We start from the raw sequence: 14002 nt of genomic DNA, 5'->3' as shown, positions 1-14002 counted from the left end.
TGAGGAATAATTGACAAATAAATTCTACATAAAGTATATAATATGTCAAATTTATTTCTCGATCTACTACCCCCCCCAACTACAGAAATTTCTCTAGTAGGTTACCACTGACCACCAGGTTGCTAGAACAAATGAACACTTCTTACTGAATATATCTACAGCATTAATACTGAATATAATTTCATTCCCCAAATTCTCTATTTTAATTAACTTTCTTTCCTACTTTAAAAACAACAATTACTGCTCTTAATTCCATTTTTGATAAGATAACAATCACTGTGCTAGATGCTTTTAAGACCAGGAGCTTTTCACACTGCTGGTGTTAACCATTAGTGGTCAAAAGAGCTTTTTTTTTTTTTTTTTTTTTTTTGTCTTTTTGCCATTTCTTGGGCTGCTCTTGCAGCATATGGAGGTTCCCAGGCTAGGGGTCGAATCGGAGCAGTAGCCACCGGCCTACACCAGAGCCATAGCAATGCAGGATCCGAGCCATGTCTGTAACCTACACCACAGCTCATGGCAACTGTGGATCCTTAACCCACTGAGCAAGGCCAGGGATTGAACCCGCAACCTCATAGTTCCTAGTTGGATTTGTTAACCACTCCGCCACGACAGGAACTCCGAAAAGAGTTTTTAAATAAATGAAATCAATTAGAATAGAAACTATCCAAATGTATTGCATGTAGTAAGGCTAAGTATTACTCTGGGAAGTGTGTGTGTGTGTGTGTGTGTGTGTGTGTGTGTGTGTGTGTGTGTGTGGCATTGACAATATAAAAGGTAGTTCTTAATTGGGGTGACATCCAAAATTGTTGGAGAAACACTGCTTCTCTGTAATCCTCATATAAGGTCCATATAACATCTACACTTTTTAATAATGAAGAAACTCAAGTGTACAGAAGTTGTATAATCTGTCCAAAGTCAAACTGCCAGTAGGACAATCAAAAAGAACCTCTATCTCCTGAACTCCAAATATACAATTGATATCTGCGTTTCTCTACTGGAATGTCCTAAAAGCGACTGTCTCAGTATTTGCAGAACCTGTATGCAATTTCCACACATCTAATTTGCTCAGCTTGCAGTGTTTTGCTTCCTCATCCAAGCAGCAATCCTCCTGCCTTAGCTAAATCTGCTCATCATGCCATTTCCATGACCCTCCCCATTTCTCTCCTGAATAATTCCAACAGTGTCCTCTCACTGCCTGTTATCATGCCCCCTCCAAACCCCAGTTCACTCTCTGCATTGCTGGAAGTACTCTCTCTGAAATAAAAATCTAATTATTTAGGACAAATGCTCCCTAACCTGAAGAGTGCTTTTAAACTCCAAATGCCATACATAATATTCTAGGCCAGATTTTTGTGTAATTTTAAGCAATACTTTAAGAAATCAAACCGAATTGATACTTAAGGAATTTTTATTAAAGTCAATAAATGGTTGAAAGACTCAGACCAAAAGTTCTTTATTTGTTGTTATTTCCAACATACTAAGTTTATTCAAACTTATTCAAGGACAATCACAAATGTCTTTCACTTGAGAACTACAGGTTGTCCAGCCAATAGTGTCATCTTCTTGAATTAAAAAAAAACCAAAACACTACATCTATATGTTGAGACTAATGTAATTATTATTTGTGCCTTCATAGAATGTCACGAATTCATTGACTAGCAGTCACCAATATTGTTCCTAAATATGTATAAAACATAATCACAATAAACTTTATATTCTTATTATAGTTGATTTACAATGTTGTGCCAATTTCTGCTATACAGTAAAGTGATCCAGTCATACACACACACACAAACACACACATACTCACACTCCCTTTCTTACACTATCTCCACCAAGAGACTGGATATAGTTCCCTGTACGATGACCTCATTGCCCATCCATTCTGAATGTAATAGTTTATATCTACTAACCCCAAACTTCTGGTCCATCCCACTCCCTCCCCTGTCCCCCTTGGCAACCACAAGTCTATTCTCTATGTTTGAACCACAATAAACTTTAATTTGCACTGATTCTAACTGAAAATCCAATGCTTTCCAAAGTTTATAGCAGATTAAGATATGTCTATTGTGAATCGGTCATAGATATAGTCTGTAGATTATCTACTAAGACAATAAGTCTGAGCCTTTCCATCTACATGTTTAAACAAATTGTTGGACTTGTTGCTGCCTTTGCACAGGCAGGTGGAAAGAATTTCTAGTTAGGTACTCACTATGATGGGATCAAAGTTGTCATAATATGCTTTAAGATACTATTTTAAATGGAATTATTTAAAGAATTCATTTTTCTAAAATATTAGTGTCATAATATGCTTTATGATACTATTTAAATGGAATCAAAGTTGTCATAATATGCTTTATGATACTATTTTAAATTATTTAAAGAATTCATTTTTCTAAAATATTAGTGTTTTTCATACACACATAGCTAGTGTTGAAAATAAAACCAATAAAATAATGCTAAAAATATTACATTTTTCATTGTTTTTGTAAGCAGGATTAAGTGCAATAGTTTTGTTGTAGTGTCTTTGTTGTTGAATCTTTCCTTTACTTCTCAGTTAAAACCACAAAGAGTTAGTGGTTCAAAGAAACTCATTTCTTTCCTCCACATGACTTGTTGGGAAGATTCTAAACAAGCCCGAATCAATAATTATGATAAATCCTTTTACTTCAAAAAAAAAAAAAAACAAATACACACTTGGAATAAAGAAATGCTTTAAAGAGATGCATTAGGCAAAATATTCTATCAAGTTTTCAACCATGACTTCTGCTTAGCCTGAGCTATTAGTGACTGACATGCCCAAAGGTGAAGCTACAATAGTAACATACAAAATAATAAAATGCTTAAACAAAGGAGGCAGAACCATTGCGAAGAGGGCCACTGGGGTTGTACAAAGAGCCTTTTTCTTTCAAATACTCTTCAAAATACTGTACCTCAATTCATATCAATAGACAGCTGGATGGCTGGATGCCCAGCTGCTAAGAACTACAACAAAACTGGAACCCTCTTTACATATTACCTTCCTTCTACCCAAGCCCCTGAAGTGTTCCCAGGATTCCATTTGAATATGTAAGCTTTATTTTTGGTGCACAGATTAAAAATCAAGATCATCATGTACGAGATAATGTATGCGAAAAAAAACTAATAGTTTTTAAGAGCTGTGCAAAAGTAAGATATTTTCATTATACATTTCAGTAACCATGGTTTCCATATTATGAACACTGTGTTGGTTTTTAGGTAAATTTATACTATAACCACTACATCCTATGCCACTTTTAGAAAATACTTATGGAACTACGTCCTCAAGTATTTTCTTTAAAAAAATAAAACTGGCACATTTTCTCGCTATTGAAAGGGGGTCTCATTTCCCTTTTTCCCATATATGGGTTAGAAGAAAAACATAAGCTGACTCATTTCTAACATAAAATGTTTCCCTTATCCTCTTCTCAAAAAAGGTCACCATAAGTGGAGTCATAGGGACAATATCATTTGATATTTTCTTATATAATTTTATGCAATTAGAATTAAAATAATTATTAATAAATGGAATAAATATATCCTCAAATATCTACATTTATAATAAAATTGAATTTTAAGAATAAAATATTCTAATGCAATTGGACTTGCCAACTACTAACTTTTGTTCATTCCAAACACATGCTAGAGTTCAGACAAACATATAACATTGTTTTCTTTGGTTGCAGTGCTTTATAAATGGTCTTATTTTACCATTTACCAAACCTCTTTTGTTGAGTTATTCAAACTAACGTCTGCCAAGAACACTAGGAATTTGGTGATATTGCTTCTTTTTGGAGAAAAACAACCCCTTCCCTCAGAAAATTGAAAATGTTTATCTTGGCACTAAAACCTTGTATTGAGCCTTCTGGAAAGTATTTTAAACTGTTGTTTTTAACCTAGACTTTGTGACTGAAACAGGAAAAGGTTCCGTAGCTCTGCACCAAAATACATATTTATAGGCTTGATTTTCTTTCTACACCAAAAATACTAGGTTGATGGCAGCAGTTTTCAAAGTACAATTTCCTAGGACCATGCCTAACGTTGGGCATTATCACTATATTCAACACACGATTTGTTTTTTAAACCTCAAAAACCTCTGATGACTAAGCAATGCTAACTGTTGATGAAATATGTTGTCTTTAGTGCCGTGTCGGGAAGGACAGTTTCATTTAACTACCTGATCTGTTAGGAGTTTTCACACACATAAAATTTTTACTTGATATTGTTATTTCCTTCTGTCAACAAAAGATATGTTTCTAAGTTTTTAATCTTTTATGTTTTTACATTTCTCCCACTAGATAGGCTTTATCTTCAGACTAGATAGAATATAAAGATAAACCCTGTGAACTTTCTGCAATACTGTCCTAACAATGGGTCTGAATACAATTAAGACATTCCTCGGAAAGTGATGAAAGAGTCACTGTTCTTAAATGCCCCAATACACCCCTCAATTATTAAAATATAAGAAAGAGCCCACAGGAGTTGTAAGATGTATATGAAAAGTATGCTTAAAATGGTAGGTCAAAAAATTACACAAAGACCCCTCTCCCCCAGATAGCCACAATGATTTTTCAACTCACTAATAAATGACATAAAATACTATGCATCCCATTATGAATAAGCCCTCTTCACCTTAAAAACCCCATCCAATTTTTTTCCTTCTAGCAGCGTGGCTGTCCCTTTACAAGAATAATTATAGCAACATCATCGTTTTATATCTGCATATAACATTTTTGATAAAGTCAGAGGAAGTTAAAATTCTATCATTATGCTTGTCAAATATTTTTCAGAATGTTCTGGCAGGAAATTAGTTGTTTAAAAATTGTGGTATGGTTAAATTGTCTTACTTAGCTTAAACAAAAAAGATAAAGATATCTACCAAATGCCTCTTACTAAAATCCATAATTGCCTTTGTCAATCAAGTATAAATTTTAATTTTAAAAACCTAGTACTTCTTGCTGTAATTGCATTCTACCTATGTCCAGAAAACTCAAAAAAGAGTCTATTCAAGTAAGTGTAAGAATGAGACAAATAGGAGTTACTGGTATTACCTAAAAGGAAGATCATGAAGGAAAGGACTCTTCCTAATCAAAAATTCTCTTCCCATACTGTTGTGGTTACATGACAATGACAGACATCATCTCTATTGGCATTAATGTCTCAAGCCAGCCTGACACTCTCTAACATTCCGCAGAGTCTCAGAGTCAAGGAAAAACCCAACTCTGACATCATGGACGAACTTCACATCTTAGACCGTGATGAGGGTGCTAGGTCACCTTCACAGGAGACCTAGATGAAGTCCTACCATCAACTGTTTTCACATTTAAACTTAAAATGCTAATCGTTTTATAAGGAGAGTGAAGAATATGTAAAATCAGAATGAGAGAAATGAAGAATTCGGTCAAAAACTATGACCTAGCTGAGGTGGTTAGATGCTGTGGAGGTGTGAAATCCATGAATAGTTTAAATTTTAAAATGAAATAAAAGCAGTTTAGAGTATTTAAACTGAAAAAAAAGAATATCTAAAATCAGGTCCACAAAACACAAAAATTCACTTATCAGGATCAGAGGACTATTAATTTATATATTCAGCTTTCCAAGATGAACTTATGAGGAGAATACGAAAAAAAAAAAAAAAATCAAATCTTCCTGCCCTTTCTCTATTCACTAAGGAGCAGTAGCTTATCTCTGACCACTCCAGAAAACAAAACAAATCAAACAAAAACTCAAGCTACTTGTGGGGAATACTAAACACTTTAGTTATGCTGTTGATTTTAAAATTACAAAGGAAGAGTATTTCTTCTATTAAAATAAGTAAGTATAACTGAACATACCTGAAAAAGAACATGTACATGGCAGCAGTGATGCAGAACAAAAGGACCTAAGCAAGGAGAAAAGAAATGTTACTTGCAAAAGAACACTGGCATCATCATTTGTGTGTCTCACAAAAGCAAAATACCCACGATTAAATCTTGTACCTGAAACAATCTAAAGATGTGTGAAACTAGTCATTCATATATCACATTCTCTATCATTCGATACATCATATTAAGGCAATAATGATCTACATATTTACACACAGGTAAATGAATAAAATTACGTACATTTAACAATACATATTTGTGTGTATATGTATATATACACCCCCCACACACACATATATAATATAATATGTTTATATGTATATAGACCAGGTAGAGGGTAAAAGAGGTCAAAAGGAAGAGCCAATTTTTAAAATTAACTCTAAGAATAAGTAACCTAAGAACATAAGGCAATGGTTTTTATATAGTGGAGTCAGCAAAACAAACAAACAAAAACCATAAAGCTTATTACCTTTTATATCAAGATGATAAGTTTTTTTCAAATATAAAATACAATTGTCAACCAACTCTAATCAATAAGAAAAGCTCCTAAAACTATAATCATCTTATATGGGATATAGACTCCTTATTAAAAAAGAAAAATTCCTCTAAAAGCAAGCTTCAGAACACAAAATAAATCTGGATTAAAGAAGCTCCCTTGAAACACATCATACTAAACACAACATACTAAGATGTATATGGAAAGAATCCAAAAACCCAAGTTCTGACCAAAAGCTTAGTTTATGCCAACAAAGTGGATCTCTGTAAAATTGTTTTAAATCAGTAAAACAGAAGTTGTGTATGTGTTCTTGTGTTAACAATAACAGTGTAAATTAAACAAAAGGATTGTCAACAGCCTCACATCATATACAAATGACAAAAGAACAATCTTCAACTGTTAAAGACTGACCAGAAGGAACCACAAAAACAAAAACAGTATGAAAGTACCTTAGCCATTTCCAATGTAATTTATAATCAACTTAAGCATAGTATAAACGTTTTGCTATTACAAATCAAGCTTGAGAGGTTTGCCATCTTGGCTTAAGATAAGCATTATAAATATAATGTGAATGACTGGGAAATATAAAACCTACCAACTCAAAGCAAATGGGTATCACATTCCCTGATTTCTGAGAGAAGGAGAAAAAGAAAACCAAGCTCACAGATACAGAGAACAGATTGGTGGTTGCAGGAGGCAGAGGGTGGTAGGGAGAAGTGGAGGAGTTGCATTTTTGTTTTGTATTGTTTTGTTTGAGTATATATAGTGTGTGTGTATTTAAAAAAAAATTATTTAAAAAAAATTTTTTTTTTTTTTTTTGCTTCTTAGGGCCACACCATGGCACATGGAAGTTCCCTGGCTAGGGGTCAAATCCGAGCTATAGCCACCAGCCTACACTACAGCCACAGCAACACAGAATCTGAGCCGAGTCTGACCTACACCACAGCTCACGGCAACACCAGATCCTTAACCCACTGGGTGAGGCCAGGGATTGAACCTGCATCCTCATGGACACCAGTCAGGCCTCGTTTCCACTGTGCTACAACAGGAACTCCTATTGATTTTTTTTTAAAGGATGGGTAAACTACTATGAAACAAACATTACTTTTATTAATTTTTTATATTTACATTAAAATATGTAAAATCTTTATACATAAATATATAAAATCTTTCTAATAAACAAGCACACATTCTTCTCCTCTCCTCTCTCCTCCCTTTCCTCTCCTATTCTCTCTTGCTATTAAAAATATCCTATCTGGAGTTTCCACTCTGGCAGAACAGAAACAAATCTGACTAGTAACCATGAGGTTGGGGGTTCAATCCCTGGCCTTGCTCAGTGGGTTAAGGATCCGGCATTGCTGTGAGCTGTGGTGTAGGTCACAGAAGCAGCTCAGATCTGGCGTTGCTGTGGCTGTAGTGTAGGCCAGCAGCTACAGATCCAATTTGACCCCTAGCCTGGGAACCTCTATATGCCGAGGGTGCAGTCCTTAAAAAGCAAAAACAAAAACAAAAAACCCTACAAAAAAACCAAAAACCCCACAAACCTATGTATGTCCTATATATGTTGCATAAGGTTCATATCACTGTTTTTGAAAATTTAACTTAAAGCATAGGAAATTAATCTTCAGTTATTGATTAATCAATTATAAATTAAAATCCAATTTAACTTGCCAGCCAACAATACAGATCATGAAACCGAATTTTTATTTTCTTATCTATCTTTGTAACCCTTTTAGGCAAATGTATTTCATTCTTTCCCTGCACTAGTCATTATTCCCCTTACAGACAAAACTTTCTAAATGAATATGCAAATCACTCAAGATTTTGTTTCATCACAGTCATGAGATCTAAAAACATCAGTAACATAAAATCTAATCAATATTGTTACTAAAAAAAAAAAGCAAAACTTTTGTTTTAGCTATTTCCCAGCTCAAGGAAGTCTAAACATTTTTGCTCCTAATGCTCAAAGGAGGTCCATTCTATTTTAGTTCATCTTCGTCTAACAAATTTAACTTTGGTTGTTGATTTAAAAAGACATTATCAAAGCAGAATTCCCATTGTGGAGCAGTGGAAACAATCCGACTAGTTATCTATGAGGATGAGGGTTCGATCCCCGGCCTTGCTCAGTGGGTTAAGGATCCGTTGTTGCCATGAGCTGGGGTGCAGGTTGCAGATGCGGCTTGGATCCTTGGTGATGGCTGTGGTGTAGGCCGGCAACTTCCATATGCCGCAAGTGCAGCCCTAAAAAGCAAAAACAAACAAACAAAACCAGTATCAGGGCAACACCCCAAATGTAGAGTGGCTGGATTTAACACAAACACCAATTCATTTATTCAGCCAATACTTGTTCAGTGGCTGCTAATTTGACACTGGAGAAAAACGCATGAACGATAGAAAAAAATTCTCATAGCTACTAGCGTATTTTATAAGGTGTTAAACACTCACATCCTGCAGCTCTTTAGTTAACACTGTTTCCTGTAATCCACTCTACTGCATCCTCCTTAACAGGGGAAATGCTTCTCATCCAACAAGGCTCAATCCCTGAAACTCTGTGTCAACTCTCGCGCTCCCGTATTATTCTCACTTCAAGTACAGCTCAAAGCTATTAGATGTACACAATGTCTATCTCACTAGACTAGAAGCTTGTTTACATTATATACATCCAGTATAATACTCAGTATACTTAAAAAATATATACTAGACTCCACCCAACAAAATACATAAACAATCAAAATCACTTTTCAAAAACATCACTGAATTCTATGCTTTTAACGATCATTTCAATCTTGCCTTTGTACAATTTTTTAAGTTCTGACATAGGTATATGTACCTGTAAAATCGTCATCATAATCAATATAACATATTCATCACACTCCAAAATTCTTAACAGCATTCTTTACGATCATTTTAATATCCATAGAATCTGTAGTGGATTTCCCACTGTGGTGCAGTGGAAACGCATCCGACTAGGAACTGTGAGGTTGCAGGTTCGATCCCTGGCCTCGCTCAGTGGGTTAAGGATCCGGTATTGCCATGAGCTGTGGTGTAGGTCACAGACACGGCTTGGATCTGGTGTTGCTATGGTTGTGGTGTACGCCAGCAGCTGTAGCTCTGATTAGACCCCTAGCCTGGGAACCTCCACATGTTTCGATGCTGCCCTAAAAAGCAAAAAAAAAAAAAAAAAAAAAAGAATCTGTAGTGATATAACCTCTCTCATTTTCAATACTGGTAGTTTGTTTCTTATTTTCTTGATCAGCCTGAGTATAAATTTATTAACTATCAATTTTATCAAAGAATGGGTACTTGTTTAATTGATTTTCTCTACTTTTTCTCTGTTTTCTATTTCATTATTTCAATTAAACGTTTATTCATTCCTTTTTTCTATTTGCCTTGGGCTGTTTTTTTCTTTCTTTTTTTTAGGGCCATACCCACAGCATATGGTAGTTCCCAGGCTAGGGGTTAAATTGGAGCTGCAGCTGCTGGCCCACACCACAGCCACAGTAACATGGAATCCAAGTCAAATCTACAACCTACACCACAGTTCATGGCAACACCACATCCTTAACCCACTGAGTGAGGCCAGGGATTGAACCCACATCCTCATGGGCACTATTCGGGTTCATAACCTTCTGAGCCACAATGGGAACTCCTGCCTTGGATTTTTTTCCTGTTTCTTTTTTATTGCCATACCCACAGCATGTGGAAGTTCCCGGACCAGAGCCAGTGCAGGACGATGCTGGATCCTTAACCCTCTGTGCCACAAGGGAACTCCCCCTAGTTCCTGAAAGGTAGAAATATATGCCACTGATTTTTTAAAGATTTTTTTCCTTTTTCAATATAGGTGTATAACGCTATAAATTTACCCCTAAGATCTGCTGTATCCTACTAATTTTAATTAGTTGATAATTCATTTCTGTTGCATTCAAAATACTTTCTAATTTGGCTTTGCTCAGTTCTATGATCCATGACTTAGCAGTGTGTTATTTGGTTTCCAAAAATTTGGGGATTTTCAGCTATCTTTCTGTTGTCACTGACTTATTTGATTCTATCATGGTCAGAAAGTATTTTATGTGACTTGATTATTTCTAAATTTATCAAAACTTATTTTTTATGTCCCAGAATATATTCTGTATGTTTGGTAAATATTCTACACATATTTTTAAAAATTATGAATTCTACTGTTGTGGGGCAGAAAAACAGTAAATGTCAGTTGAGTGAAGCTGGCCGACAATGTTGTTCTAATCTTCTAAAGCCTTATTGACTTTTTGTCTACTTGTTCAATCAATTATTGTGAGAATCTATCAAAATATCCTGCTATAACTGTGGTGTTGCCTTCACAATCTCTCGCTGTAGTTCTATGTTTTTCCTTGGTACATTTTGAAGCTCTGTTATTAGGGATATAAACATTTAGAATTAGGTCTACTTTATCATGATGAGATTACCTTCTCTGATGATATTCTCTGCTCCGAAATCTATTTTAATCTGACAGTAACAAGCTTTCTTTTGATTACTGCTAGTTTTCCATTCTACTTTTAACTGACTGGGTATTTATATTTGAAGTTTAGTGCCTTTGGGCATCATATTTTTGTTTCTTGCTTTTTTATCCTATCTGAAAATCTCCACCTCTTCAATGGCATATTTAGATTGTTTACATTTTAATACTTATTGGTAAGTTCAGAATTAAACCTATCATCTTGCTTTTTTCTGTAGTTTCTTGTTTCTTCTTTTCTAACTTTTTTGAATCAACTAAATATTTGTATGATTCCATTTTCTCTCCATTGTTTGTTTAAAGGGTTTATAGTAAACATCTTTAAATTGATAGTCTCCATTCAAGTAATACTATACCACTTAACATATAAATATGGAATCTTAACAGTGATATACTTCATTTCTCCCTTCCTGACCTTTGTGCTATTGTTGTCATCCATTATACTCTTATCTATATTATGAAACCACACTTTAAACATTTTTTCTTAAAAATGCATGCCTAAAATAAATTTCACCTTTGTTTTCAAAGATATTTCACTGGGCATCATTCTAGTTTGATGGAACATTTTAGTTGAGCAATTGGCTCAATGAGCATCACTTCAATATCTTCTTACAATTTGATTATGAAGTGCCTTGGAGTAGTCTTCTTCATGTTTCTTGTACTAGGGTTTCATTAAGTTTCCTGACTCTGTGGGTTTATCATTTTCATCAAATTTGAAAAATTTTCAACAATGATTAGGAACTCCAACTAATATGCAGTAGGCCACCTGAAGTTATCCCACAACTCACTAATGTTCTCTCTTCTTTTTGTAAAAAAATAATTCTCCTTACTCTTCTTCATGGAGTAAAGATCACTTCAGATCATTTCTATTATTATGTCTTCAAGTTCACTAATATTTCCTTCCGGAATGTATAATATGCCATTAATGCTACCCAGTAAATTTTCCATCTTATACATCGTAGCTATCATCACTAGAAGTTTGATTTGGATTTCCCCCCTTTCTCTGTCTCTAACTCTTCTGAAACTACAGAAATCACTGAAAACAGCTCTTTTTAATGCCATTGACTGCTAACTCTAACAGCTTTGTCAGTTTGGGTTTGCTATTAATTGATTATTTCTTCATTATAGGTCAAATCTTGTTTCTTATTGCATGCCTGGTCATGTTTGTTGGATATCAGATGTTTTGAATTTTACCTTGGTGGATGCTGGATATTTTGTATTCCCATAAATCTTCTTGAGCTTTGTTCTGGGTCATATTTTTTTGGAAACAGTTTGATCCTTTAAGAAGGAGCTTTCAAGATAGACAGAGTGGAATAGTGCTCAGCTTAGGGGTAATTGTCTCCCATTGTTAAGATAAGACCCTTATGCATACTCTACCCAATGCCACATGAATCTTGAGATTTTCCAGTCTGGCTGATAGGAACAGATACTATTCCCACTGCTATTTAAGTGCCAAGCATTCAATTAAGCACCTCTAAGCCTTTCAGGTCATTCTTTCTTTGACCTGGGGTGTTTTCCTTATGTTCATGCCCTAATCACTAATCAGTTGAGTATGTTCTAATCTTCAGTGGACTCCATCCAGCATGGTCTGCTCTCACTCTCCACTCTGTTTCTTCAACTCAGAAAGTCCTCTAGACTTTGCAGGAATGCCTCCTCTTTGATCCATGCCTGGAAAGTCTTTCAAGGCAGTAAACTAGCATATATCCATGGGCTTATTTCATTTCTGTCCCAATTCTCAGGGATCTCTGACCTTTAGTTCCTAATGTCCACGATCATAAAAATCACTGCATAAGTTTTGCCCATGTTTGGGTTGTTTCAATTGGAAGAGTAAGGATTACTGTTATTACGTCGTGGACAGAAGTAAAATGTGGTTGTTCAATTTAAACTAATCAAAAAAATAATATTAAACTCAGTTCCTCATCCACACTAGCCATATTTCATGGAATCAACAGCAACATGTGGTAGTGGATACAGCAAAGCAGATAGAGAATATCTCCATGATTGAAAAAAGTTCTATTAGACCTGTGCAAATGATATTTTCACTGAGCATTGTATTATCACACTTAACATATTCTAACCTTGGCATCTGCACACATCCATTTTTATACTCTATGCTGTTAAGTCTAAATCAACATAAAATTATATCACAATTTAGTCATTTATGGGAACAATACAATATTATCTATTACATAATTGTAAGCATTAAATGAGATATAAAGCCTAATAGAGTGACTAGTACATCAAGGAGTTCAAGAAATGGTAATTTTTTTTTTTGGTCTTTTTGTCTTTTCTAGGCCTGCACCGCAGCATACGGAGGTTTCCAGGCTAGGGGTCGAATTGGAGCTGTAGCTGTCAGTCTACGCCACTGCCACAGCAATGCCAGATCCAAGCCACGTCTGAAACCTACACCACAGCTCACGGCAATGCTGGATCTTTAACCCACTGAACGAGGCCAGGGATCAAACCCGCAACCTCATGGTTCCTAGTTGGATTCGTTAACCACTGAGCCGCAACGCGAACTCCCAAGAAATGGTAATTATTGACGAAAAATAATTTCTCTGTAATTTTCTATTTCACAACCATTTCATAATATAAACACAATAAGTAATTTTGAAGTTGCTATTTTCACTTTAATTTTTTTAATTCAAAAAGTAATGAAGGGTATACAACAACATAAATAAACTTCAAAAACATTATTTAGGAGTTCCCGACATGGCTCAGTGGAAATGAATCCCCCTCGTAATCCATGAGGATGCAGGTTCGATCCCTGGCCCAATCAGTGGGTTAAGGATCTGGCTTTGCCACGAGCTATGGTATAAGTCACACAAGTGGCTCAGAGCCCATGTTGCTGTGGCTGTGCCGTAGGCCAGCAGCTATAGGTCCAATTCGACCCCTAGTCTGGGAACTTCCAGAAAAAAAGCAAAAAAAAAAATTAAGTAGAGTTCTTTTGTGATGCAGCAGATTAAGGATTTGGCACTGTCACTGCAGTAACTTGGGTTGCTGTTACAGCACGGGTTCAGTCCATGGCCCGAGAACTTCCTCATACTAGGGATGTGGCAAAAAACACAGAAAAAACAAGCCAAAAAAAACATGATTTAAGTGAAGGAAGCCAGTTACAAAAGGCCACAAGTTGTA

The 14002-nt window shown here is 35.3% G+C and overlaps 1 protein-coding gene across 14 annotated transcripts in view; it reads right to left on the bottom strand.

Moving 5' to 3' along the window:
• The window catches only part of TMEM135 (transmembrane protein 135), a 280594-nt gene that overhangs the window by 69447 nt on the left and 197145 nt on the right, over positions 1-14002 (bottom strand). For all 14 annotated transcript variants that reach the window (XM_084975596.1, XM_084975603.1, XM_084975602.1 and 11 more), the window contains one exon: positions 5853-5899. In XM_084975596.1, coding sequence (XP_084831722.1) covers positions 5853-5899 — 47 coding nt within the window. The remainder of the gene's footprint in view (positions 1-5852; positions 5900-14002) is intronic.

Source organism: Sus scrofa, chromosome 9, assembly GCF_054392235.1.
Source record: "Sus scrofa isolate SSC_HxYL_T2T_F1_AM1 chromosome 9, Sscrofa_HxYL_maternal_Yorkshire_Landrace_v2.0, whole genome shotgun sequence".
NCBI classification, from domain to species: Eukaryota; Metazoa; Chordata; class Mammalia; order Artiodactyla; family Suidae; genus Sus; species Sus scrofa.
The sequence above is the reverse complement of the archived record's forward strand: the minus strand, read 5'-3'. Positions and strand labels throughout refer to the sequence as shown.